The sequence below is a fragment of the Colias croceus genome, chromosome 17 (genome assembly GCF_905220415.1).
Source record: "Colias croceus chromosome 17, ilColCroc2.1".
Taxonomy (NCBI): Eukaryota; Metazoa; Arthropoda; class Insecta; order Lepidoptera; family Pieridae; genus Colias; species Colias croceus.
In genome coordinates, this window is record NC_059553.1 from 5,245,074 (window position 1) to 5,272,673 (window position 27,600).

Sequence of the window (27,600 nt, forward strand, 5' to 3'; positions counted from 1 at the left end):
CTTTTCATACATAAGGAATGTTTTGGTTAAAAAATAAAATAAAAACATATTTCATTTTACCTGGCACATAGCTGGTATTCTTGAAATGTACCTAACTAAATTTGTCATGTTTTATTTAAGTGATTTTATACAAAAACGACCCGTGTACGTTTAAGTATGAAATTTTAAGTAAGGTAACCTTGTTTTCTCTTGGGATTTCATTCGCTGATTGAAACATATTTCTCTACTTCACCAGGGCTTCACCCCATTTTTAATATTAAACGAGAATCTTTGTACTCCATAACATATTATGGTGTCTACATTATAAATATTAAATTACGCCGAGCAAAATGTTGTAAATTTGTATTTGTTTGATATATTCAACAGGCGCTTTAATAATAATTATAGGAGTATATTTTTTATTCTGCCAGTTGTGAATACTATGTGTAAAAGGTACTTAGTACTTTTTATGTTTTAAATATATTAATAAAGTTTTTTCTCTGCTAATGTTAAAAGATAACAGGTGATTATGATATTTATGATAATAAATAAAAACATAAACAGATGAATACTCATCTATACAGACATCTACTTATTTCCTTACATGAGAGGAAAATTGAAATATGAAGCGATCCATCACCACAGCATAGACATACAGACTCAAGAGTGATTCACTTCCATCCAGTTCTCTATAGTTTGACTAGTAGGATATTAGAGAACGTCCACATTGAGTTAATTAACCTTCAAAAATATAACGATTCGAATTTTAATAAGCATTAAGCCATATTTTTTATGTTATTGACAACGTGTTATACGCTTATTGTTATTATGTACATTTTTTTACACCTAAATAAGTTTAGTCAAGCAATTTGCAAAGGTAAAAGGGAAGTCAACGTCTTGATCTAATATTACGAAACGTCGTTATGAAAAATAAGTACATTTGGCAGTATCCTGTGTCGGCAGAACAGGTAAAGTGGAAGCAAAGGGTGCTAATGGACACGCTAAATTGAAGGGAAACGCAATTTTCAATCTATTTGGAGCTCGGGATATGAACGGAACGCCGAGGGAAAATTCCACACGTTACTCCGTGGTTTACACAAGATTTATACCGATAATGTGTCTATTCGTCTAGGTTTTAGCGTATAATTTATTCAACTGGGGTGGATTTTGCTTGTCAAATTGGTTGTAGATTAGTTGTGGGCCGTTTTTAGATATTTGAAAAAGAGAAAAGGGAGAGTAAAATAATAAATAAGCTAACAATAAGTTGGTACGAATTTTCTTGTTCTCTGAAGTTAATCCGACTAAGAACTAATCTTTTGTCTAACTACATGACTTCATTATAGCGTAGTATTGTGTGTGCCTAGAGCTATGTAAATTCAACATAATACTTGTATACGTAGTATATTATTATTAGTCTATGATAAAACATATTCTATTTAAGTTCTGAACTAAGCGTATTCTCAAGTCATTAGCTCTAGTGTGGTTCAACATATTTAAATAACTTTATTGCAAGTTGAATAAAAACAACATAACGTAGGTAACGATATAATGAGTGTACAATAATATATAATCCTTTGATTACACAATATCCATAGGTATTTTTCTAGATGTTCTCCATAAAGTCAATAATTTATTTATTTAGTCACAAGAAATAGGTACATGATACAATACATTTATTATTAAAATCACATTGAATTTAAAAACACAATACAATAGCATTTTTATTGAGTTACATTCATTGAACTTTAATACCAAATACTCGACTTTCTCAATCGAAATGTATAATAAAGTAACCTGCAGATATTTACAGAGAACAATGCATCGACCTTACAAAATTGAAATTGAAAATTGAATCAGGTTTACTGTTTCTATTGGAGACTTAAATAAAACACATTATAATTTCAAACATTTATTGGAGGTACAATATGCACCATGAATTTATACTATTTTAACGTATTACATAGTAATATTATACATAAAACATTATTTAAATAATATCTGACAAGTAAAGTATTTACGTATATTTAATATTAACATTAATAGTCATATTTATTATGACTTATCACATTTTTTACTACTCTGTGTTTTTTATCATAGGATAATGATTTGAAATATTAAATTCTAATATTTCAAATGGAGATTATACCCGCAAAGGGTAAAAATTATATTATTCATTTGTTCGGATATTTACAACATATATCTACATTATTAATTTGTAATAATAGTAACATTTATTAATTCATATTTTAAAAATAATTGAACACATATAAATTCTTGTAATAGATAGTTGTTGTCTTTGGTTAATATTTATATGAAATTAATAAACCGACGTAATATTATTTAAGTTTTAAAAAGTAATTGAAGATATTGAAGATAATTAAAATTCAAACTATCAATCGTAATTATACTCTCTGAAGTAAAAAGCGTAAAAAGCGTCAAACTTATTGTGAGAGTAATAAGTTCATTGTGCGATTAAAAGTTCCTTCAGACAAAAGTATTAATAACGCGATAAAACTTAGAGTTCAATTTTTCAAAACTATAAAAGAGCCTGTGGGATATAAGAATCTACTATGGTTTTAGTTTTTTAACCGACTGCAAGTGGTATCAATAGATTCGTCTGAGTCATAGTTGTATACGTAGTATATTATTATTAGTCTGTGGTCATAGTGATATTAGGTATATCCTTGGGTATATCAAATAGAAAAAAAAAATACTCCAAAGATTAAATAATTGTAAAATTTGTTGTTGGATATTTTTGTCATGACAATAATTATACATTATCTTGTTTATCTTTTTTTTTCATCATTTTTCGTAAGCACGCTTTAAAAAAACAAGAACATGCTCATATCGCTCATATAGCCTTGTGCACCGTAGTTGATACAATTCACTTCTTATTAATTATATCCAAAAATGAGCTCACAATATACAAAAAAACATTGTCATGAAAGAAAACAGTAATCATCCTAATCTTTACAGTTATTTATTCTAAAGGATGTCTTATTCAAAATACCCTTAAAAAGGGCTCCTCTTGAGATCGTGAACCTCAAACCTAAAACATATAAAAACATTGTACAATATCCATTTGTTTCTACAAAATATGCGCTTTATTTAGAACCTCGAAATTTCGTTTGATCTGGCGTATTCTTCTTTTCTGCAGGGGTCTGTGACTAGTATTTTGTTCCTTTTCCTCACCAAAGTATAAATAACCCTGCAAATTAATAAAAAAAGATATAGTAATAAGATTATGTAGCATTTGCTAATAATACAAGAAAGGACATTGTTTTATATTCAACACAGATAAGTAATATTTTTAAAAATCTTCAGTGTTTATGAATTAATAACATAGTGTATGTACGCAAAATTTATTAAAATCATAATAGTATCTCCTGTTATTAATAACTAAGCAAAAACCATGAAAACAGAAATTAAACCTACATAAAAAATTAAGGCGTAATTATTAATAAACTTATGTTGTCCTAAGATATCACAACGCATTAGGTTGTTTAATAAATAACTATATATTTTATTACGAATGCTTTGTGTAATTAAAATAAATAATAATAAATAGCCTTAAATAATCAACCGATGAAAATATTTAAGTTCGATTGATAGCAATACACCATAATAGATAATAATAATTAAAGTACACCTAATACGGGACACCCTGTTGGTTATCATTTTGTATAATACCTATGTATTTTCTTAACTTCAATAAACTTCTTAAAATGCTGCGCGTATAATTTATAATCGCATAAGCAAGTCTGATTATCGTCCAATAGGTATATCAGTTAATGAAGCCGTATTATTTTGTTCAAATGTACTAATTGATGTATACCGCCGTCAGCACATTGACACAACACAAAAATCACATTGTAGTGAAAAGATTACACTTAACCATTAATTAAAGTAAAGAACATGTCTCATGATTGACATCTTAATGCGATAAATCGATTTTGAAAGGGATCTTTAATATTCCAACAAATATCTGGGTAAGACTTTCTCTGCTTGTGTAACACTTTTGTATAAATCTTATGCATTTATAAGTTTTTATTGGGAAATGAAACTTGTTTATGCTATATGTGCGACCTGCGTATAGTGATAAAGTTTACTGCGAAATCGGAAGTAATTTATTATTTTTAACGTTGCATATAATATTTGTATCTGGGGATTTTACTTAATGTATACGTAAGATATCTTAAGAGTCATTTAAAATTTAAGCTATTTCAAAAATTTGAATTTAATTTTATTGTGAAGTACGCTCGTAGATATTGAGAAAATAAATTTATTAAATAGGTATTTTACGTTAATTTTATGTACTCTAGTATTTGATATTACTCCAGTATTTTGTAATTATTATAATCTCATAGCACATATCACTTTGCATAGCTGTTGTTCAACTGTATACAGTCAAAAGTGGTTCTGGTAGGTAGGTAGGTACCTACTCCATTAAATAAAATGGCAAACGTGGTTAGCATATTATTTACTCTTTTACGCGTACGTACTTACGCATGAAATAGGCCACTCACATGAATAATCCCAAAGCGAAGACCGTAAGGGCAGCGTCGAACAAATAAAAAGCGCCAGGTAGGGTTTCTATTGTTGACACGTAAATGAAGCTAGATGTAGGCATGTATATGGAGGGGGCGAGGGCCTCCATCACACCCATTATTGAACTAAGCTTGGCTGAAATAAAAGCAAACTATCGTAAAGGTTTACAAGTACAAAACTTGGCCTGAATACTTTGTTGGCGATAAATGATGGATGTGGATTTGTGGAGTGAATGGACTTTTTATGTTTATATGATTACAGGTATTCTTTCCTGTTTGAAAATTACTTCTCAGAATTCGTCCGTAATGTATGTACATTTGATTGTTATGATGGAAAATGAACACAAGTACGGTAAGTGTAATTTCAAGTATTCATAGCCAAGTGAAATAAATAATGAAACTATAATAATATATACTAACCTACATCTTCGCTAGGAACAGACTTAGTAGCAATAGACCGGATAGCGGTCAAGCCTGAAGAACTGAAGATATTGAAGACTGGTGCCAAGTAGTACCAGGTTCGAGTGGGAGCAAAGGTGAGAACGAAGCATGCTGCTATCCTGCTCAAACCAGCTAGAACACCAATGACGCTGTCTTGCACGTCAAATTTTTTGCTCAGTATAGTGATACAGAAGAGGGTTCCTGAAAATAAGTATTATAGTATATGAATAATTTCCATGTATAGGTACTAATATTATAAACCGAGATTGTTTGTTGTTTGATTGCGCTCATCTCGGGAACTCCTAGTTCAAATTGCAACATTATTTTTGTATTGGATAGTCTATGTATATACATAAATATTAGTATCGATAATATTATCGAAGGCTTTATCAGGTATCATCTAATAACATCACGCAACGAATAGGGGATTGAAATATTGTTTTGCAAAATATTCATTTTTAGAGCAGACGAAGTTGCATGGGCCAGAAATTTAAGCATACCTATATAATACGAAATAAAATGCATCTAACTTGTCAATGTTTTTATGTACTTAGTACGTATGTACAAAAGAAGGTTCAGGACGTATGTGTACAATATTATTATGGGGCTCTACAAAATTAGGTACCTACTGATTAACTGTCACTAACGCTGTAGGTATAAAGTGAAACTACGTAATATATTGCGTGTCGACAGACTTCGTCACGAAGACAGTTTTTCTGGCATCAAAATGTATGCTAATATGTATTATTAAAATGTATATCCACGCACCTCAGCTGGTATTATTTTCTAAATCATTACGATTTTTAGTTAGGAATTTGTCGTTTATTTAACTGTTATTCAATTCATTATAATATAATCATGAATAAAAGGCAAGGTTGTTATCACTTAAATTCAACTTGTTTTTGAATTAACTAACTGAAGGTCGTTTACATTTATTTAGCCTTCTTTGGTTCTGGGCACTATTGGTTTCACATTCGGAATTGAAAATTAATGAGTGCTATTATGAAATTTATTTTATAGTACTTCAGTTTTTGCAAGGAATGTTCACTTTACGTTTGGTAAACCATAAATTAATTTCTAAGATTGTTTGAAATCAACAGATTGTTGTTTCGTTGGTAAAAAAGGTAAGTTGTATGCTGTTCTAAAATTTCCAGATTTTACAATCGCTATAATAAATATTTTACACAAGTTTTATAGTATTTTCAATATCGCATAGACTAAATAGAGTACCTACCATTTAGAAATAACTGTTGAGGATCATATTGCCATCTTTCTGCACTATACGACTATTTGGTTTCCATATGCTTGTTGAAAAGGTACACATTATAAAATTCTCGAGTCAGAATGTCTCTAAACTCCTATGAAAAAATTGGACCGATTTTTAAGATTATTTGATTTTTTATGTGATAATAATATGGTAAAATATTTATTTTCTTGTTTCAAAAATTGTGATTCGGTAGAGCAATTTGCATTTTTTGCAGGTTTTTTATACGCCAAATCTCTCTGTTGAATAATATTTTTAATGTATAATTCTTAACTCTTTCACTCATACATAAATAAATTAATAACATAAATAAATTAATACGTAGATAAGGTTAGAGAAATCTAACAATTTTTATTGAAAATATATTTATTTATATACTTAAATACCAAAATCAATAAATAGGTATATAATATTATGTATACAATAGGTATATAATAAATATAGGTTCATTAAACTCACTTATGATTATTCACACCTTAAATGTATAAATTAATTTAAATTAAATCATACAATGTTTTGCAAAGAGATAAGGAATTGGAACATTTTAAAGATATTACTTTGTACATTTTCATGTTATTTTAATCCTTGACCTATGGTAATATATTAAAACAAAGTTGCAGATACTAAAATAATAATTTATTTACCTAAGTGAATTAATGGAATTTGTTGATTTTTTTTTAATTGTTCTGGTAAAGAGTTAATTTTTTTTATTAAAGCATCTTGTGTTATCTGTACCATTGGCTGATATATAAATAAAGAATTAAAACATTTCTCCCGCACCGTATAATTCATAAAATTATATTCTACTGATATTAAAAAAATAAAGGAATAAATGCGGTATTTAAGTTTATATTTATATTTATACATGATCGATCATCGATGGACAACAAACTTCCCTATACAAACATTACTACTACTGGGGACAATTACGTTGAAATGAAGTCGATTAAAATGAATTCACGAGAATTCTTACTGTTCTGAGAATGAACTCTACAAAAACTGGTAAGTACAATACATTTTCTATATAAATTTGGCATTCATTAACATGATCTAGCATACCTACTTTGTATGCCCTTATATATACCTACAGTAGGTACAATAACAGTTTTACGGTAGCTATGAACACGTTATCGTATAATATTTGAATTTTAAATTAAACAGTAATCAAATACAAGAACGATATATTAAATTCATTGTTTAACTATATTTATTTCAAAATTTTAACCGAAAAATATTTTTGTTGCGAATTTAATACAAATTGTATGTAATTCAGTATCTAAGGATGAAACGTTAAATTATTATTATAACCTACATCAGATTCAAGAATTACAGATTATTTATTATGAAAACAAAAAGAACCCGACAGCTAATTAATGGAACCTATGTCCACCGATGTCACTAACACAATTTTGATGATTGCAAAGATAGGGTACCTACCTCATAAATCGAAATCACTGGTTTGGACTGTTTTTGGGCTGCAGGGCGTACCAAAGAAATATACATAAATACATATTTACATATTTACACTCGAAAAAAATAATCCTCCTTTCACGGTAAGGAAAAAAGCAAACGACTACCTACTTTATTATATTATCTTTTTCCTACCCAGCGAAGACTTGATGAATCATAATATTATAACCGCTGTATTTTGCAAGTCGATTTTATAGATAAAAAGAAGACAAAAGCATTCATGCCCTTATTATCACATCAATAATATTGAATATTGTATGCATATTTATACTAAATACCAACGGTTAATAACCTTTGTATGTAGGAAAAGTTAAAATCAACGTATGTGTTTTATATTATTTTTTATATTGATAAATGAAGTAGGTAAGAAGCGTTATCGTCGTTATTTTAAACATTGGTTTTTTGATCACCACTACATAATATATAAAAAGAATATAATCGCCATATTAACGTACTAATTTTGTTGATAAATAATTTTAGTGCAACTTAATTTGCTTTGTGGAATATTGGCTGATATTAAAAACGACGCAGTTTCCCAATTCATTTAGTGTACCTAATACTTTTTTGGCATCACGTACTAGTAACATTTTTTGAAGACTCCTGCGCAGAGGCGGCGGAAAGCGTGGGAGGTGTGGTCCACAGCCCACGGCCTCGCGTTGCTAGGGGCCTCGTGCCTCACAAATAAATTTAAGCACACGTCATAAGGCAATTCTTAAAAAAAAAAACTGTTGACTATATGAATCTATATTAATTGTAAAAATATGACATATTTCTAACATCATCAGAGGGCCGAGGCCCGAGACAAACGTCAAAACGCAAAGGAATAGAATCCGCTATCGATATTAATAATTCACATAAGCGTATGATGTTTTGCTAAGGATTTTGTCACCCTATCAACGACGACGACGACCACGAACAAAGTTTTCATCCAGTCGTTCGTTTTCATTCGGCACCTCATCAAATTAAGCGTAAAACTCGAGAAATGCTCGACCAATTCAGCATATTTTTATTATTTTTGTTAAGGAACACAAGGAACGCAAGGTTCACATAAAGAGAAAACACGAAAAAAGGATGACAGGGCTGGCAGTTAGTCATAAATAAAAATAATCATCATATTTCATATGTAATTTTTTTATACATAATTTTCACAAAACGGTAACGGCATTTTCATGAGCGTGTTTTTCTTTCAGTTCCGGATTCTTCACAATATCTTTCAACGCTCGTCTATGCGATATATAAAGGTATCTGCAAAGAAAAAAATATATTTTTATTTTTATGAATCTTCAAACAAACTTGAAATGTCATCAGGAGATTCTTCTTAAGACCACGAAACCTAGATTTTACTTTTTATATGTTTAAAATTCAAGAGGTTTTTTGATTCACATTTTGATTGTAATCTCCATAAGTAAACTTCTTTTACAAGAAGGTAATATTAATATTATCTAAGTTTACTTCGAATATACAATTTTAAATTAAGAATTAAGGCTGCCATAGAAAAATAATGACTACTTGATTGACTAGTGGAAGGTTAGCTTATTATAGCGCAATTTCGTTAAGACGACTTAGAATATATATATATATATATAACATAATGATATATATATATATATATCATTATGTTATCCACAACTACAGTAGGTAAATAAATGTATTTACTCTACCTGCGTCCAATTTATTGAACTATTGAAATATATTCCTCAATATTAACTGTTTCATTCAAGTTTAATAATCGCACCGTTCATATGCGGATATTATTCGAACTTTTTGTAAACCATTTTGTTGATATAGTCCTATGTAGTTACTTTTTTAAGGAAACTTCAAAAAGCTGATAAAAAATTAATGATTTGATACCGCTATGATTCTCGAGAAGCAGACACACAACGTACAAATAATAATCGACTAGAATTCCAAAGCGTACTGAGTCACGAAACAAAATTAAAAAAATGACCTAGACCTTTAAATTGGACGGGTGGAAATATTTAATATTTAATGTATGGCTCTTGTGCTACTTCGTGTTTTATTATAAATGTGAAAAGTCATTAGATTTTTGTAACCAACAATAATAGTTCGTCTTTTTGAAAATAATGGAATGGAACTAATTACCTATAGGTATTTATAATTGGATTGATTACGGTAGGTATAATATTTTATTCAGGCTAAACTTTGTTAGCATATAAAGTTTCGAGTTTTTCAATGATTAAATTCTTATTTAATAATTATAAAGTATTTTTTTTAATCATTATAAGTAGCTTACCGCCCGCGGCTTATTACATGTGCAATTTATTAACAATAGGAAGAAGCAATTGGCCGGTGATTGCCAGAAACAACTTAAGGGGGTTTTCCATTCTAATAGAAAAATTAAAATACTTAAAAAATCATTCGAATAGCATTAGGAATGCAAAATTAGTTATCTTAAGAATATCTATACAATTTATAGTAATTGTACAAACTTTGAATATCTCTACTCAAAAATACTTACATAAAAATGAACACAGCCGGCACCGTCATCAATCCACCGAGAAGGTAAAACGCTCCCGTAAAGGTGTCAAGTGTATGCGAGTACACTTTACTATAAATAGGGGTATAGATTACAGGCACCACGGCTTCCACAAAACCGATTAAGGAACACATCTTTCCTGCAATGAAAAATTACACTTATAATATATTTTAACGAGAATGTAAGCTATCTGGTAATGTATATTATGTTACGCTCAAAGTCTTAAATCGCTCATGCAGCAAAAAGATAGTAAAGGAGCCACAACGTAAAATTCGTGTTGTAGCTCTTATGAAAATGCAGCGTGGCATCTTTTCATTGCCACAGCGCGTAGTGAGCGACAGAACTCAAAATTCGTGTTTTGGCTTCGTTAACTGCGACCACAAGGGTTTGAATGATTTCAGCCATTGAAAATAATCTGTTAGCGTTGCACATTTTTAGACAGCTAACGGAGTTCGATCTTTAATCGATTTTTACTGACAGATATTATGAATAACTAATGTGGACACTACACAGAAATCATGATTCCATAGTGCTAATGGATAAAAGCACGCACGCATCACGCATGGCTACTTTTTATTTACTAGACTAAGACATTACAAATGATGATAATCTTTTACATGATGGAGCTAATTAATATAGTCTATTACAAGAACATTATTGTCATGATGATAGTGATTATTCATAACTCCCCTGTTAAGAAGACGATGTTATTTAATCCTAGTTCAAACTATCGTCTAATGTTAGTATGCCGAAATTATATTTTAAAATGATCTAATCGTTGTATCTTATTTAAACTCTCTTAAATCAGAAAGTTTGATATACTTGTGGGTGGCAATGTTATTTTTTATTCCAGGTGCATATTAGGAAATAAAAGTTTACGTATTCTTGTCTTATATTTGTGTCGCCTTCTACAAGATTTAAAAGCAATGGAAGAAAATTTCCTTTTGTTTTGTCCACGTTTTTGGTAGAGATAAATAATAAATAAATTAATATGAATTTGTTAGTTGTAACTTTTGCACTTAATTTAGAGAAAATACGAAAGATTCAGTTCGTAGACAGAAAATGAAGTTTTTTTTTCTCTCTCTCAAAAGTTTTTCTAAGTTATGAAATTGTTATAATATCTTTATATTGCTTAAGAAAATCAGCGTAATCAGCGTAGAATATCAGCGTTATTTTGTATTACCTAGTGTTATTTAGTTACTGAAGTTTAGCAGTTAAATCAAATTGGATAATGTTAGTTGATAGTTCGTGCTTGACGCTGTACAATAACGTAGAGGTCTTGGGTTCAATCCCCGAAAAAGAAGCGGAACTTGACTTTTTTGTAAAACGTAATTACACAATCATCCAGCAAAAAATGTGGGGTATGATCATGACATCATATATTAACTAGGTGTGGCAAATTTAGAGAATAAACACTTTCTACCCAATCTATATATGTACCTAGATAAAAAATCCGGCTAGTCACTGCTACGGTTTTACTGATTCCAAGGGACTTTCACTAGTAGATAGCATCATAGCTTTTGTAAAAGAACGAATTATATACAGTTTATTTTTAACCGATTTCAAAAAAAAGGAGGAGGTTATCAATTCGGCCGGTATGTTTTTTTATGTATGTACACCGATTACTCCGAGGTTTCTGAACCGATTTACGTGATTCTTTTTTTGTTCGATGCGGGATAGTGTCGAATTGGTCCCATAAAAATGTTATCCGGATAGGCCCAGTATTTTGTATTTTATGAGAATTTTTGTCTGTATTTGTAAATGTTGCAAGTGTAAGTTTGAAGTCGGTTGTTTTTAACGCAGTTATCACTTGTGTATAATATTATAATATAATAATATAAAGACATTCCATCAGATTTTTTATGATGTGGGTCATCTTATAATTTTATACGTGCTCTATTACATAACACGTTATTTATGTAGAAAAAAATAACTGGTTTTTCGAATTATCAAACAAAATGATGCTATTTTAGTGGTCGTTTTGTGTTGTGATAATGATATAAAATTCCTTGCGACTAGTATGCACTAGTCCGGTTAGACGTGACCTCAAACTTTGATAATTTTGATAATTCTTTAAAAGTTTAGTTCTTTATTATATTTATATATAAAATATTCATTCAATATAACCACTAATTGATGAATCCGAAATAACTGCACAAAAATGAATAGACACCACATTTTGTAATGCTATTACAACTTTACAAAAATAACAAGTTTTAATTTTGTTTAGTGAAGCTTCAACTTAATAAATATAACTAACTAATCTACCAATATGATGTTTCAATGCCATATCTAGATGATTCCTAAGCAGCGAATTTTAAATTTATACATTATAATTAATTATACCAAGTAAAATGCTTTATAAATATTAAAAATCAACATACCCACTTCATCAGGTTCCACAATCTTAGTGCCCAGCGATCTTATCACGGTTGTTCCAGAGTTTCCAAAGAAATCAAATGCTGGGCCAGAAAAGAACCAATTTCTACTTGGGGCAAGTCCGTACACAATGCTGGCTGTAATTTTACAGCTGGTAGCTATTACACCAATAAGGGCGTCGTGCATTTTTAGAAGCTTACTGAAGATTGACACTGCTATTGTTGTACCTAAAATGAAAGCATTGAATATTTAAACAGGGTTGGCTAACTCAAGAAATTTCGTTGACGAAATTTTATTTTTTTGAAGTGAAACTTCTTTATGCGCGTAGTGTAAAATTTCAAGGTAACATCATGTCAATACCATCATGTAATTCAGTAAGGCGACGATTTTGGTATCTTTGAATCTTGACACAGAAGTTTCACTTCTGACACGTGTGCTCGGCACACACGCTCTTTTTTATTTTCGCCTTGACCACTATAGTTTTTAGAAACATTGTACGTAGTGTGCTATGTACTAACCTGCTAAACCCATAAGTAATGAGTAGGTGGAGAAAAGGCTGAAGTCAACGAGATCCATATTAAACTTTTTTAGCACGTATAAATATAATAGTGGTCCTTCGCCTGTAATTGAAAAGTTCTTTATAGTAATGGATATTTATAAATTAACTATTGTACTAAATGGTGAAATAAAAATGGAACTTACCAAATACCGGGCCCACAACAACTATGTGTGCCCAAACAACAAGTAAAACATTGGCAAGTTTCTTTCCACGTGATAAGATTATCAATGAAAATGTATCCCATGCATTTTTTGGATTAAAGAATTGCACAATAATCTCAAAAAAAGACCCTTTTAGGGGCTCTTTCCTGACATCTTTAACCCGGAAAAATGTATATATAAATCCAAAGCAATACAATCCTAAATTGATTCCAAATATGCCGTAGTAGCCAACTGCTTCCGTTAAGACCCCACTTATGGAACTTCCAAAAGGAAATGCCAATGTAACAATAACAGCAACAATTCCAACCCTAAAAGTTCGAGATTCCACCGTGGTCACATCTGCTATATAACTATAAGATCCCATTAATGCGATAGACAATCCACCAGACACGGCTGTAGGCACAGCTTCTATTAAAGCAGTAATCCATAAGGGCCATTCTAAGAAGTTATATGTAGCTAATATGAGGCCAATTGCTGAAATTGTTTCTCCAACAATAGGCACAAGCATCAAAGCCTTTCTGTTTCCTGTTTTGTCACTCCATGCTCCAACGAACAAAATAATAATCGCCGGTAATCCACTTTGTAAGGGCTGCTGCCAAGCTGTCATGTCTGCTACCATTTTCTGTGCTCCATCCAATGCCTCTAATGTTATATTGTCATTAAAATTACCGGAAACTGCATCTTCGCAAATGCTCTCTGAATAGTTGAGGTCCACGCGGCAGGCTTTAACCATATTTAATTTTTGAACTGCCAATCCCGATATTATACTGGGCAAAATGTAGCATAGCAGAAAAGGTTCGACGGTAAAAAAGTTGACAATGTTTACGGGGATACATATAAATTTTAATCTTTCCACCAAGGACATGGGGGGTGATGATGATTCGACATCTTTATTATTCTCACTTGTATTACGATCGAGTTCAAGTTCACTTACTTTTGCCATTATCTTTAGCTTTTAAGCTTCGACTTAAAACATTTTCGGTGAGACAAAAGTCCGTATATTTGTAAACACGCGCTACAACTGACATCATCAATGGCTTTGAAGCCCGGATAAACCTGTTCTTGTGTAGGTAATTATAGTTGCGGTCATATTAATCGGTTATCTTCTTTAATGATACTTACTTTAATTTTAAAACAAAATGTTTGGAAAAAAACATAATATAGCATAAAATCATAGTATATGTATAAAATAATTCAATGTAGAAGTTTAATCAGCTTTTCTAATACTAGCTGACTCGAAAGACGTTGATATGTCTTCATGCAAATTGTCAAACCCGTGAAGTTTAAATTAGGCGCATTTTTCTTGAAGTTTTCTTTCATCAATTGCTCCTAAGATCCCTCTCCTGATAATAACGTACACATCAAAATAAGAATTATCGAAATCGGTCCGCCCGTTTACGCGTGATGCCGTGACCAAGAGAAATAGGGATTCATTATTATAATATATTGAGATAAGAAAAAAATTCAATTATACAGCTACATACAGCTTTTAATAATTACCTTCTACATTAACATTGTACTTTTCCACTACTTATATAAAAGTTATCGTACATATTATTCAAGTAGATATTTGAACACAAAGAACAAAAAGGGTTATTTTGGTTCCTTAGCCAAACATTATTATTAAAATCATTGATTAAATTAATTATATCCACAACAACTAAACGGTTATGATTATCACAATTCTCAATTATTAACGGAAGGCTATGAGTGTTTAACTATGCAGCGATATAAGATATTATTAAGCAATAGATTATTGAATTATGCACTGTTTCAATATTCAATCGGGAAATGTATAAATGTCATTCAATATAATATGCATAGGAACCACCTTCAACGCCTTTGTTGCACATTAGAATATTTGCATAGAAAAATAATAAATAATGCAGAAGAATTCTTCTTCCCTGTCTATTAGATGTATTATTAAAACTCTACCTCTCTACCCCTAACTGGCAATCCGCTTACCTTTGCTTCCCGTTCGCGCGTTTTAGTAAGATTATGTTTTTTAGACACTATGCCTACGATTGCGAGCAGAATATAATATTATGCCGGCTGAATATTGAGTTTACAAAATAACAAAAAAAATTGCGTCTATTAGCTGTTGTAGCTAAGTATTTTTTTACGTTAAAATGTACGCCTTTTCGATCTAATAATAATAGATGACTTTGTAAAGATATACACGCTTGCTTATCTTAAGTAGCAGACGTTTAAAATTATTGCAAGCGTTATTGATTTTTACCCGACTACGGCAAAGCAAAAGGAGGGTTATGATTTTGACAGGCTATGTATGTATGTATGTATGTATGTATGTATGTATGTATGTTCATCTGTTCCCTCGTAACGTCTAAACTACTTATCAGAATTTGACAAATGACATATCATTAGAAGCGTCTTAATTGTCCGCTGGTTATAGGCTATATGGGGTTTCACAAAATCTAATGTGGCGTCCTCTATTGGACAAAACATACAGAGTAAAAAAATAAAGTTTTGATAAATATCCCGTGTTTGGTATCATTTGAAAGCGCTTTCCTTGTACATTTTGAATATATATATATTACTAGCATTTGCTCGTGACTTTACCTGTATTCATGGGCTGATTGCATATAATTCACATCTTTTCGTCCATAGCTTCTTTATTAGTTCATCAGTTTAACTTTTGTTAATATTATGCCCCACAAATACACTTTAACACCAAAATAGTACAAATAATATAAAGTGAAAAAACTAAAACCCAACTACGACAATAACCGGCGCTGAAAAAGTATAAAACAAGATTTCAGAATACTGAACTGAACAAAGTTGCTAATGTAGTTGCAAGTAAATGGACACAGTAGACTCTACCAAGATGCCTTCGTTGTAAATTGACAATAAGGCCGCCTTTACACCTGTGAGTTTTACTTACGTAAGTCACTTACGTAAGCTACTTACGATAAATTTTCAAGTGTAAACACTCGTTGTAAGTAACTTACTGTAATTTTTTACAACTTTCGTAAATTTAAAAATTACAAGTCTAAACGTGTTCGAGTTTGCTTACGGAAGCGACTCGCAGCTTATTGAATTATTTTGATAAGTTGAGAACTCACCAAAACAATGTCCTCTAAACAAAAACAAAATAAAATCTGGTCACCAAACGAGGTAGAAGCTTTAATTACCGCTTTTGAAGCACGTCCCATACTGTGGGACTACAAAAATAAAGAATACAAAAACCGCGTAAAAACAAATTCACTACATGTTGAACTTAGCGAAATGTTTAATATCACTCCAGATGAAATCATTAGAAAGTTGCATAATTTGAAAGGACAATTTAGCCAAGAAGTGACAAAATTAAAGAAAAAGAAGAGCGGCAGCGGTACTAACGAAGTTTATGTGTCAAATTGGCGGTATTTTAATGCCCTTTCTTACGACTTGCCCTACTGATTTAATGTAAACGGGCGTGTAATAATTTATGTAAGTTTAAACTCACAAAAATTACGTAAGCATTATTTACTGTAAGTTTATTTTAAGTGTAAATGCAACCGTAAGTCAGTTACATAATTTTTACGAAAGTAACTTACAGGTGTAAAGGCGGCCTAATGTCATACAATACTATTCTGAAGTATGCAATATTCCACTATGTAAAGATAAATTTTCATGTTTGGAAAGGCGTAGTCACACGTTACATAATATTATGTACCTATCTACCGTAGCACTTCAACAACGTGACTACGCCTTTCCAAACATGAAAATTTATCTTTACATAGTGGAATATTGCATACTTCAGAATAGTATTGTATGACATTTTTGTCAATTTACAACGAAGGCATCTTGGTAGAGTCTACTGTGTCCATTTACTTGCAACTACATTAGCAACTTTGTTCAGTTCAGTATTCTGAAATCTTGTTTTATACTTTTTCAGCGCCTGTTATTGTCGTAGTTGGGTTTTAGTTTTTTCACTGTATATTATTAAAACTAAAAGATAAAATACTGGGCCCACGTTGGATATCGGTGAATCTTATTTTTAAATATTTATAACATACTCTGTACTAAGAGGTAGTTAGTTGGCAGTTGCCCATCGAAACATTTTCTTTTTCCATAACTTCTTATAAATCTATAGTAGTAGTATTAAATACAAATTCAAATCGTTTATTTGCAAGTAAACATGGTCAATCATTATTACAATTTACAGCATGTTTATTGTTTAGCCGTCATTCAACAGCATGCAAATTAATACATTATTGATATATACATTTTACATGTCACATCTTTCTTAATTTTATTTTATTAAAATCAATTCATTTGTTATTCATTCACATTATTATTTTTTCAATTCATTCCCAAGCGTAGTTATAAACACTGCATGACTAACTTCAAAATGCCAACATAATAAATTAATGAATGGAGAATTCTTCATTCCACAAAAATAGAAAAGAATATAAAAAATGCATAGAGACATGTTCGGTTTTGTCAATTAATGTAATATTACTTACCAATTAATCCCAGTATCATATTAAGTGTACCATAAAGGCTGTATTCCACTTCGCTCAAATTGAATTTGCGGATCGCGTACAAATATCCAACCTGGGAGTCACCTGCAAAGATATATAATCTATATACATATAATAAATCTGTAGAAGGGTCAATTCTGAACATTGAAAATATTGAAAAAATAAATAGCAGGGGGTGTTACTGGATCGATACCAAACCCAAATATGTGATTAAAAAAATTTTTGTCTGTCTGTCTGTCTGTCTGTCTGTCTGTATGTTCAGGCATCACGTGAAAACTAACGGTTCGATTTCGATGAAACTTGGTATAATTATACCTTATTATCCTGGGCATAAAATAGGATACTTTTTATCCCGGAAAAATACGTAGAAAAAAAAATAAATCGTAATTTTTCTTAATTTTTCCGCGATTAGAATATAATAACCTTACTATTAATACGTGTTTGTAAATGAAGTACAGTTATTATCAATCTTTAAAGACGAAGATATAAAATCGCAATATTTAAAACGGACGAAACTGCGATGTAGTGATAATATTATAGTACTTTTACTGTAAAATTATTTACCGCAGATGAAATAAATAATGTTCACAAAATTAGTATGATTTTTAGTGTGACCCTTTAAAATATTGATGCACCCTTCGTTTTACCTATTTAAGGTAGGCAAAAAAATATCTACTTATTTAAATTATATTAATAATTATGTAACTACATTATACAATAAATGTAGTTAGGTAGATAGGTATTAAAATTTAATAATTTCTTTATTTTTACTTCAAAAAGTGTAAATTTATCTACTTAAATATCAGTTTATTTGATAAAAAAATTATATGGCTATTTCAATACATTTGATCCTCTCGTACACGGTAAACAATTGTCTAGGCTTATCGCTTAAAGTTCATTAACACGACTAACTGTTTACATGTGACGTGTAGTTACCACAATACGTGAACTTAATGCTTTTATTGTTATCGTTACTTGAGAATTAGATCCGATTGTGTGAATATAACAACTAGCTGTTTCTCCCAGCTCTGCCTGGGTTGGTTATTCTTTCCGTGGAACGGGATACATAGTATTCTATATCCGTCTTTTAATTTTCATCCAAATCTGTTCAGCCGTTCTTGAGTCATAAATAACAATGTAACTAACGACTTTCTTTTGTTTAAATTGTAATTTTATTACAGACTTATCCGTTACTATGTCAGGTGCGAAATTCTTATTTACTGGAGGAGCGGTTTTCGTACCGCTCATGGATGTTCTTACTTCTTCATACAGTACCTACTTATTTGACAATTTTAAATTTTTCAGATCGGTTATACATATTTTTAGGTAATTCATATTTTTATGGTTATTAGTTGGTCTTAGAAGTTGATGATTTTATTGAAATGAGAACGAGTACAGCATCGATCGCTGAACCGTTTTGCAGTTGAAGGTAGAGCTCGAGCTCTTATAGTGCTCTATGTGTAGATCTTTTTGAATATACAGTGACTTAGGCCCGAACTAGGGAATGTTTTTGCAGCAGTAAGTAGCAGTCACATCACTAGATATAGTTATTAATTTGCTTTCAACTTTCTTTAAAATTACACAACAGATTTTATAGGTTTTTTTTATTAGATAGTGATTAAAGCGGAAGGTTTTTAGTATATAATTTGTTTAGTTTTCTATAACGTGGGCGAAAGAAAGAAGAATCCCACTTCCACTCGTTTTAGAATTAAAAATTAGAGGCCGTTATGTGAGTGTAGAATGATTCTTAGCTCAAGTTCAAGGTTATTTCGTAGCGTGTTACAAGACTTTATATAACACGCGGATTGTATAATCTAGACAAGAACAAGTTTTGCATCGATTGCTTCATACTAATGGCTAACCTCCATATTAGAAATTGGAATTATTCATAATGTTATCTTTACAAATCTTTCTACATTATACATACGTTATGTAAGATAACTTGGAGACTTGGAGTGATTTACATGTATTTAGTGCACGTAGATGAATTAAAATTAAAAAAAAAACGACGTGTGGCACTCGGGGGCTATGCAATAGCTTAAAAAAAAACACCCACACACTCACGTAGTAAATCTATTGGACAAATGCTTTTAAAATATTGATGAATATCATATCGGAGCATTAATTCTAAATTATTACAAGCATGTCGAATTTTCTGAGATTAATGTTATAGGTATAATAAAATAAGAAAACTGAAAATTAATTGATAGGGATAGAACTCCCAAATAACTAAATATCCAATAATTAATTACATTACAGTCATTCTCTTCGCAGATAGTTTAAATTTTTAAAAACTTTATACGTATCCAAAAGATTTTTACTCTTTCTGACAAATTATAAGTACCGATCTGACCCATATTTTAACATAAAGTAGTCCATCAATTTAAATAAGGTCACTAGCTCTGAAGGAATTCTAACTAATTACGTACTCGATTTTTAATGAGTTCTAACGGTATGGATTAACTTGGATGCAGTTCATGCGATTGCAATTCCATAGGATTGCGGTAACCGTTCGCTTGGGGTTACATAAGATAGTAATATAGTCTTTATTTATGTTTAAAAAGGTTTAGAATACGTGGTTTAATATTTATTGATAATTCCGAAAGTATGTATAGTCAATTGAAAAAACATAAACTAATTAAATATTTTCATAACGGATTTTGTATTGGGAAAGTTCGGAAAGTTTTATTTAGCCTCATTGTACTGCATTATTTGTAGGTGACAATACATAATAAATTATATTTTTTTTTGTTAAAAAAAGATTTAAGGGCATATTACATAAATATACTTGAATTATTTGATCTATTTTTAGTCAGTTAGATTTGTATCCCAGTGGATAATAACTGTAAATTTTTACTAAAAATAAATTAAGGCCTGGGTGGTGTCGGGGTGAACAACTAGTAGACAATATTTATATGTAGTAATCACCACATAGTATAAAACAAAGTCGCTTTCTCTATCCTTATGTCCCTTTGTATGCTTAAATCTTTAAAACTACGCAACGGATTTTGATGCTGTTTTTTTTAATAGATAGAGTGATTCAAGAGGAAGGTTTTAGTAAGCGTAAAGCGGGCGAAGCCGCGGGTGGTAAGCTAGAATCACTAAAAGTGAAAACTCGGTTTGATCCTCTATGGAGGCATAAAATGTTTTCGCCTGGCAGGTCATAAAATGCTGTACAGATCGAGCGAAGTCACGTAAAAATAAGATCTCTCTATGCTTGTTTACGGGCTCACAATTTTCATCTGTAAAGTATGGAGGGAAAATTTCATACTTCGCGATTTTAGTGGCGTATGTACGTACCTACGTTGTATTATTAGGTATACGCCGTAAGAAGGTATACGAACGTAAGGAAGATTATGTGTTAAAATAGATTTATGATTTAAATTCATCAAAAAAAATAAAACTTACTATTAACTTACTATTATTATGAATACATTGTAATATTTAAGGACTGAACTATAGTTAATGCATTCAGTCTTTTCGCTTTATTGCACGCCTCATAAGCGAAGCGTTGAGGTGGGTACTACTGTCACTTCGCGCAAAACATCTGATTTTTCAAACTTAAAATGTCTTTATGTATCATACATTGCACTTGTAAGATAATACATACACACACATATTAAGAAAAAACACTATTTTTAACGTTCATGATATTTTTGATGTCATTTTTGTTATTTAAACTAGTTAAAAAACAGTTTAAAAAAGTTCTGTCTTGGACGTCCGTGTGTCTGTATGTGCGGATCCTTTTTCTTGTTAACACGATAGCGACCGAAATACTTTACTAATCGAGTCTTTTTTTTTCTCTTACGCTTGAGTATGCTCAGGAATAGAACCCTTTCATTTTTCAGGGTCTGATTCGATGTGGTTTAATTGTTATTAAATAAACAAAAAAAATATCGACTTTTTTTTTTATAGTGTATTCAAAATTCACCATTATAAACTCGATTCTTTATACTATAAGCCAAGGTTTAAAAAAATAAGTTGGTAGTCAGTCCCTTAAACCTGCGCAGTTTCACATCTAGGTGGGGCCACAAGAAAAATAGCTCAATTATTACGGTACCGCTTTCTTTACTTTTCCAAATGTTTTATTTTATTTCATTTTTATATTTATAGTCACGTACTCTTTATAAATAATCAATTTTATTGTAAAGGATGAGATTATGAGGCGTGCACTTTTGGATTTTCCAAACTATTTTAATAATGTTTTCATTTCATTGCGTGCATGTAAGTATATGTATATAAAGTACTCGTATTTAATTTTATTAAAAAAAATGACATTCAATCTTATGTAAATAAAATTTGTAATTTTATTGAACTAGTAAGTCATAGCAGTATCAAAGAACGTTTGAAAAATTGCTATATAATATCAAATTAATTCATTAAGTAAATAAAACATAGGTATACTTAATTTGAGCCAAAACTGTTGACTTTTTATTAAGGTTTACGCCTGATTTAATGGTTAATAACGAAAGTGGTACAACTGCAAGCAGGCCTTGATAACTTTATATTGCAGTTGCATAGATTAATCCTTTCGCTGCAACTTTCGTTTTTGTTCGTTAAAAAGACTCAGCAAGAATCAGTTTTATTAATGCCATGTTACTATGGTGCATTTTCTATCAATAAAACCAAATCATGTTTAGATGATAATAATTTATGAAGTTATGAAGATCAAAGTTTAATAATTGTGAAAGTTGAAACCTGTTACTCTTTAATTTAATATAGGTATCTGCGAAAATACGCGGCAAATTTTAATTATAATAGGAAGCAATTATATTGATTACACTGAAAACTTAATATAAAATTTAAGTGGTTTCCCAAATAATTAAGAGAATTGAAATTAAACACAGTTAGGTTTTTTTTGTTAACGGGAAGGAAATCTAAAGATATTATACATAATACTCTCTTTTAAGGGAAAAGCGAGCATATTGTGTTACCCACTAAAACCTTCTCGGTGGCCAAACTCAAAGCATGGTAGCGGAATCTCCGGGACCTCTTATAGAACGCACCAGAGCCTAGCTTTATATTATAGGTACCAATGATTACCATATAGTACTTACATAATAGAAAACAACTAACAATTTTATCACAAACAAGGTTGAAATTTAAATTTAGTTTTTAAACATTGCAATAGATCGCATGAAACTTGGTTAGTTCCACTTTAACTAATCGAATTGATTCAATTAGCCACATACAGCAAACGAATGTCCAGAAAACCTTTATACGAATATCTCCAAACACCTAATGGCTAATTAAAGTTTAGCCAATCGGTACAAGAGATGCCAGAGTGTATAAATTAGGTTTTTGCACAGTATTGCACGTTGCTGCAGCATTGCGTGTGCAGACACTAGTTTACCTCGGTTGTTTGAGTGGAACGACCTAAATGCAGTCATACATATTTGATCGAGCTAGACGTTAATGAGTTTAAGTTCTTAATAAAAATAAATGTGTCAATCTGCACTCTTTGCGCGGGCTCGATACGAATAGTTGGTGCGATATGGCAACATGGTATAAAACCATTTTAGTTTAAGATAATGCTGGGTACTGGGTACAAGTAAAACAGATATTGTTATTAGCTTATAATCCTTCTAAATTGTACAGTAATCTTTTTCTCAAAAATCAATCGGGTTGTTCCATTAATTTAAAATAAACTTAGGTGGTATATGTTTGTATTTAAACATTGTCATTGTGAAAAAAAAATAAACCTCCAGAGGTAATTAATTATGCCTATTGTTCACTTGTTCAGCCAAAATACATAAAAAATAGGAGTTCAGTTTCGATATTTCCTATCCAGTTGAAAATTGATAAAATGATTCGCTCATCCAGCTGAAAATTGGTGGTGGATGTTTTGTAGACGCCAACACAATGGTTATTATTTTTTTATTGTTTTACTGTTTATCTGATTATCGGTTGTTTGAATGTGAGCCAATTAGGTACGTAAAAAACAACTGCGCACATTTTGATTAAAATTTTTTAAGAGAGATTCTAAAAGTTGAACCATTTTGGTACTTGGTAAATAAATATTCGAGATCAGAGGTACAAAAAATTGGTGTTCGCGATTCACCAAAACGATACCTAATTTTTATCATAAAATCACATGAGATTAGAATTATTAGGATATTAATTTTATAACTGACTGGTCAATCACGTTTGCTGCTTACGTCATTAAAATAATATAATATATTAAAAAATAAAGTAGGTAATATGTAGGTCATTGAACTCTATAATGTATATTTTAGTTTAAAGAAGTCCTTGTTTTGTTCAACATTAAAATTCAAGATTAATTTACTCGCAAAAGAAACGGCGATAAAATTGAGGTCATTATAATGTTGCATTTATACCACATTAATTATACGTACAATAAAATTATCTCGAAATCGTATCGATTTAACGTAAACACGTTTCCGACTATATTATGTCAATAAGTTATCAACGCTATATGCGCTCGTAGCTTTGTATTGCGTAAATACCTACGATGCATTGAAAAAAAACAATCATTATATTTTTATACCTATCTATTATACCGATGATCTTCACAGAACTATACGCGGGTGAAGCCGCGGGCGGAAAGGTAGTATATTTATACCTATTTGTTATCATGATGAACAAAAAAATGATAAAGCAAACTTATAATAAATGACATCTGTTACGTACAGATAATTTTGGAATCCGTTTAATCCTGTAAATTCCGCGAGAAAGAAAGACTTGAAGCCATGAAGGCTTTAGTTTTAAGATAAATTGCAGTAGAGACCCACCACTTGACGTCGTTACACGTATTTATAGTAGTTTTTGTATATTTTATATCACGTTGACAAATTTTATTTATATTCTAATACAATGTTAAACCTTGTAAGTAGTAAATGTACTTTCTTATCTAAATGAAGGTGATATTTCAGTTTGGTTTTTAGCAATTCATAGTTATACCTTCCTAGTACAGTATTATATAAAATAATATCAAATATAACTTACTAGATCTTCGGTAATTCTGTCCCATTCGCTTTCTGAACTTATTTATTTGTAATAATTTGTATATTGATATTGTTGCTTTTTAATTATATTTTACTGCCTATTTATATTAATATCATAATCATAAAAAAATAATGTTAAAGGAGCATAAGAACAATTATTATTACTGTAGCTTAGGCATTTAATTGCAATAAACAGAAATGTTATCATTTAAGAAAGTACCGTTCATATGTAAACAGGTAAAAGTTTGATTAATACATATTGTTCCTTGATAAACAAACGAAATGTGTTTATCCAAAAACCCTTTCATTCTTAATGTGTTTGATATAAGATAACGCTGCAGTTCACTTTGTAAATATAATTAGAATTAAGCTATTATAAATAATTATGAGTAATTAGCGTAATTTGTTTTTCACTTACCATACAAAGGTCCCACCATCAAGAGGTATAGAACAATTACAGATAAAATTTGTTTTCTCATCCCAAAAGCTCGGGGGCGAACTGCTACCATCACTGTATTAGTAACCAAACTTAACACTTCCACGATCTTCCTTAATGTATAAGTTTCTGAGTCTACTGAACGTCTATCATCTTCTAGAGGTAAAATATCTTCTAATCTAAATAAACCGTAAAGAAACGAACATATGTGCAATACAAGGATTACGGAGAATACACCGTAATACCCTAGCGCTTTTAGAGCTACTCCACTCAAAGCAGTCCCAGCTGGAGTCCCTAAGCTCACACATATTGTAGCTAAGCCTAAACGAAACGTTCTCGTCTTCACAGTTGTCCTATCAGTCATGAAACTAAACATTCCCATAAATATTATGATGTAACTGCCGGTGAATGCCGGAGGCAACGCTTCAATTAATGCAGTAGCGGTTAATGACAATTCATAAAAGTAATACGTAGCTAATAAGAGTCCTATGTTGGCTACAATCTCCCCGATGAATGGAAACAGTATGCATATCTTTCGCTTCTTAGTTCTGTCGCTCCAAGCACCTACAAACAATACCATAACAGCGGGAATGGCGGTCTGCAAAGGGAACTTCCACGCTACGACCGTAGCGACTAACGACTGTACGTTATTCAACTCGGCACTGAGTCCCGTTGTATTCCTGTCTCTAATACGATCGCATACATCGTCTGGGTAGTTGAAGTTTACTCTGCACGATTTTTCCAAGTGCATGTTTTGCACGGCGAGGGAGGAGAGCGCCGTACACACCATGTAAGTAAACAAGCACGGCTCGACCGTCGTTTCGCGGTATACGTACTTGATCTTTTTCAATTGCCGTTTGAATTTTTCCCGCCATGTCTCCTTCTCTTTGTTATCCGTCAGCCGTATGTTCGATTTCGTCAAGTCGATCGTGCTGCATGTGTTAACCGCACTCGCACTCATGTTAAAAGTGAGAGTTAGTAAAAGTGAAGGCACTGTTTGTTATTTGAACCACTCACAACACTACACTCGGTATGCGGTGCCACGGCCGATAGCGACTACTTAATCCGTGGCTTTCCGACTGTCGTTTTCAAAAACCAGAGTTGTTTATATCAGGTTGTAAAATGAAGCGCGATATGAGTGTGCGCCGCGTGCGAGTCGCTCGCATCTCGGCTGCTCCGATAACAGAGGTCTCATCGCACAGGACAACTGTTTTATTAAATTGTTCGTTTATCTGTGCACCTTAAGTTACTCATCGGTAAACACGACACTTGAATGGGAGGGTTGATAATTATTTACGCACTCGATGTTTATTTACGCTCGTACGTACATATTACTGAACCGTAACGCGACAATAGCGAACTGTATTTTAAAAGGTGCTAATGATTAAACTAAGCCTGTGTACAATTCTGTTTATAATAATTTTATGCCCGATATGAGATCATTGACTTCATTTTATTGTATTGTCTTGTTAATTTAGCAGACCGTTAAATTTGTATTAATTTCAAAAGACGTTTGATAAGTAGAGTGGTATTATGGGTAAATAAGCAGTTCAATTTTTTTATGGATTAAAAACCTTATTTTATTTATTTTTAAATCTCACAGGTGTTTTTGAATATTTACTAGGTATATATTTAAGCCCCTGTTCAAAATATGTAAATGTTTGATAAAACATTTGTGTAAATAAAATATTAAAAATTGATACCTACTAGTTCTTCCCTCTTGGCTTCTATAAAGTTAAATTGACTGAATTTAATAATTATTATATTTTCATCATGCTCTACATTTTTTCCTTCATTATTCTTAATCCAGTCTGTAGGTATTTATGCTCTACAAAAGGTGGCGTAGAAAATGTTTTGAAACAATATTGCTTAGGTATGAAAGGTTAATAAAAATCCAAATTTTCGACCTTGACGGACCCAGGCGCTAGCCGCCATCTTGAATTAAAGGTGCTAAAATTAGGTATATTTTAAATAATTTCTCAATTGTTTACTAAATCACAAAAGTGTCTATGAGGGGTTTAAAAAAGACAAAATTACCTACATTTTTTGCATACATGATTATTCTGTAAGTCTTTAAGGTAAAAAGTTACAAGCGACGGAAATAATAATATTTACAGAAATCAAATAATTTTAATTTTGTTTAAAAATTGTGCAGCTATCATTTTTTAATTCTCTTTGATGGCCCGGGCTGGTTAATGGTGGCTTCTTCATTATCTTCGCTGAAATTTTCTGTTTCATTGTCTGTATTTTTAGTTTCCAACCATGAAATTTCGTCGTCATGACCAGAAGAAATCGAAGACGCTGGAGCACGCTAACAGAGGGGACATGGATAAGGAATCCTTAGTTATCAATAAAAAGTAAATTTAAACTTGCTTCTTTGCCGCCAACAAAGGACGCTGCATGGTATCATGCGTTTAG

At 31.2% G+C, this 27,600-nt stretch overlaps 2 protein-coding genes across 2 annotated transcripts; both read right to left on the minus strand.

The window, feature by feature from the left end:
- Positions 1-1,875: 1,875 nt before the first annotated feature.
- On the minus strand, positions 1,876-26,418 carry LOC123698952 (proton-coupled folate transporter-like). The gene is made up of 5 exons (XM_045645787.1): positions 25,165-26,418; positions 17,764-17,865; positions 4,947-5,168; positions 4,506-4,662; positions 1,876-3,187 (listed from the first exon to the last, which is right to left on the minus strand). Exons 1-5 carry the CDS (start codon positions 26,141-26,143, stop codon positions 3,088-3,090), a joined length of 1,560 nt encoding a protein of 519 aa, XP_045501743.1. The 5' UTR covers positions 26,144-26,418; the 3' UTR covers positions 1,876-3,087.
- LOC123698955 (proton-coupled folate transporter-like) lies at positions 7,462-14,685 on the minus strand. Its single transcript, XM_045645789.1, has 5 exons — positions 13,280-14,685; positions 13,096-13,197; positions 12,583-12,804; positions 10,181-10,337; positions 7,462-8,946 (listed from the first exon to the last, which is right to left on the minus strand). Exons 1-5 carry the CDS (start codon positions 14,238-14,240, stop codon positions 8,847-8,849), a joined length of 1,542 nt encoding a protein of 513 aa, XP_045501745.1. The 5' UTR covers positions 14,241-14,685; the 3' UTR covers positions 7,462-8,846.
- Positions 26,419-27,600: the final 1,182 nt, after the last annotated feature.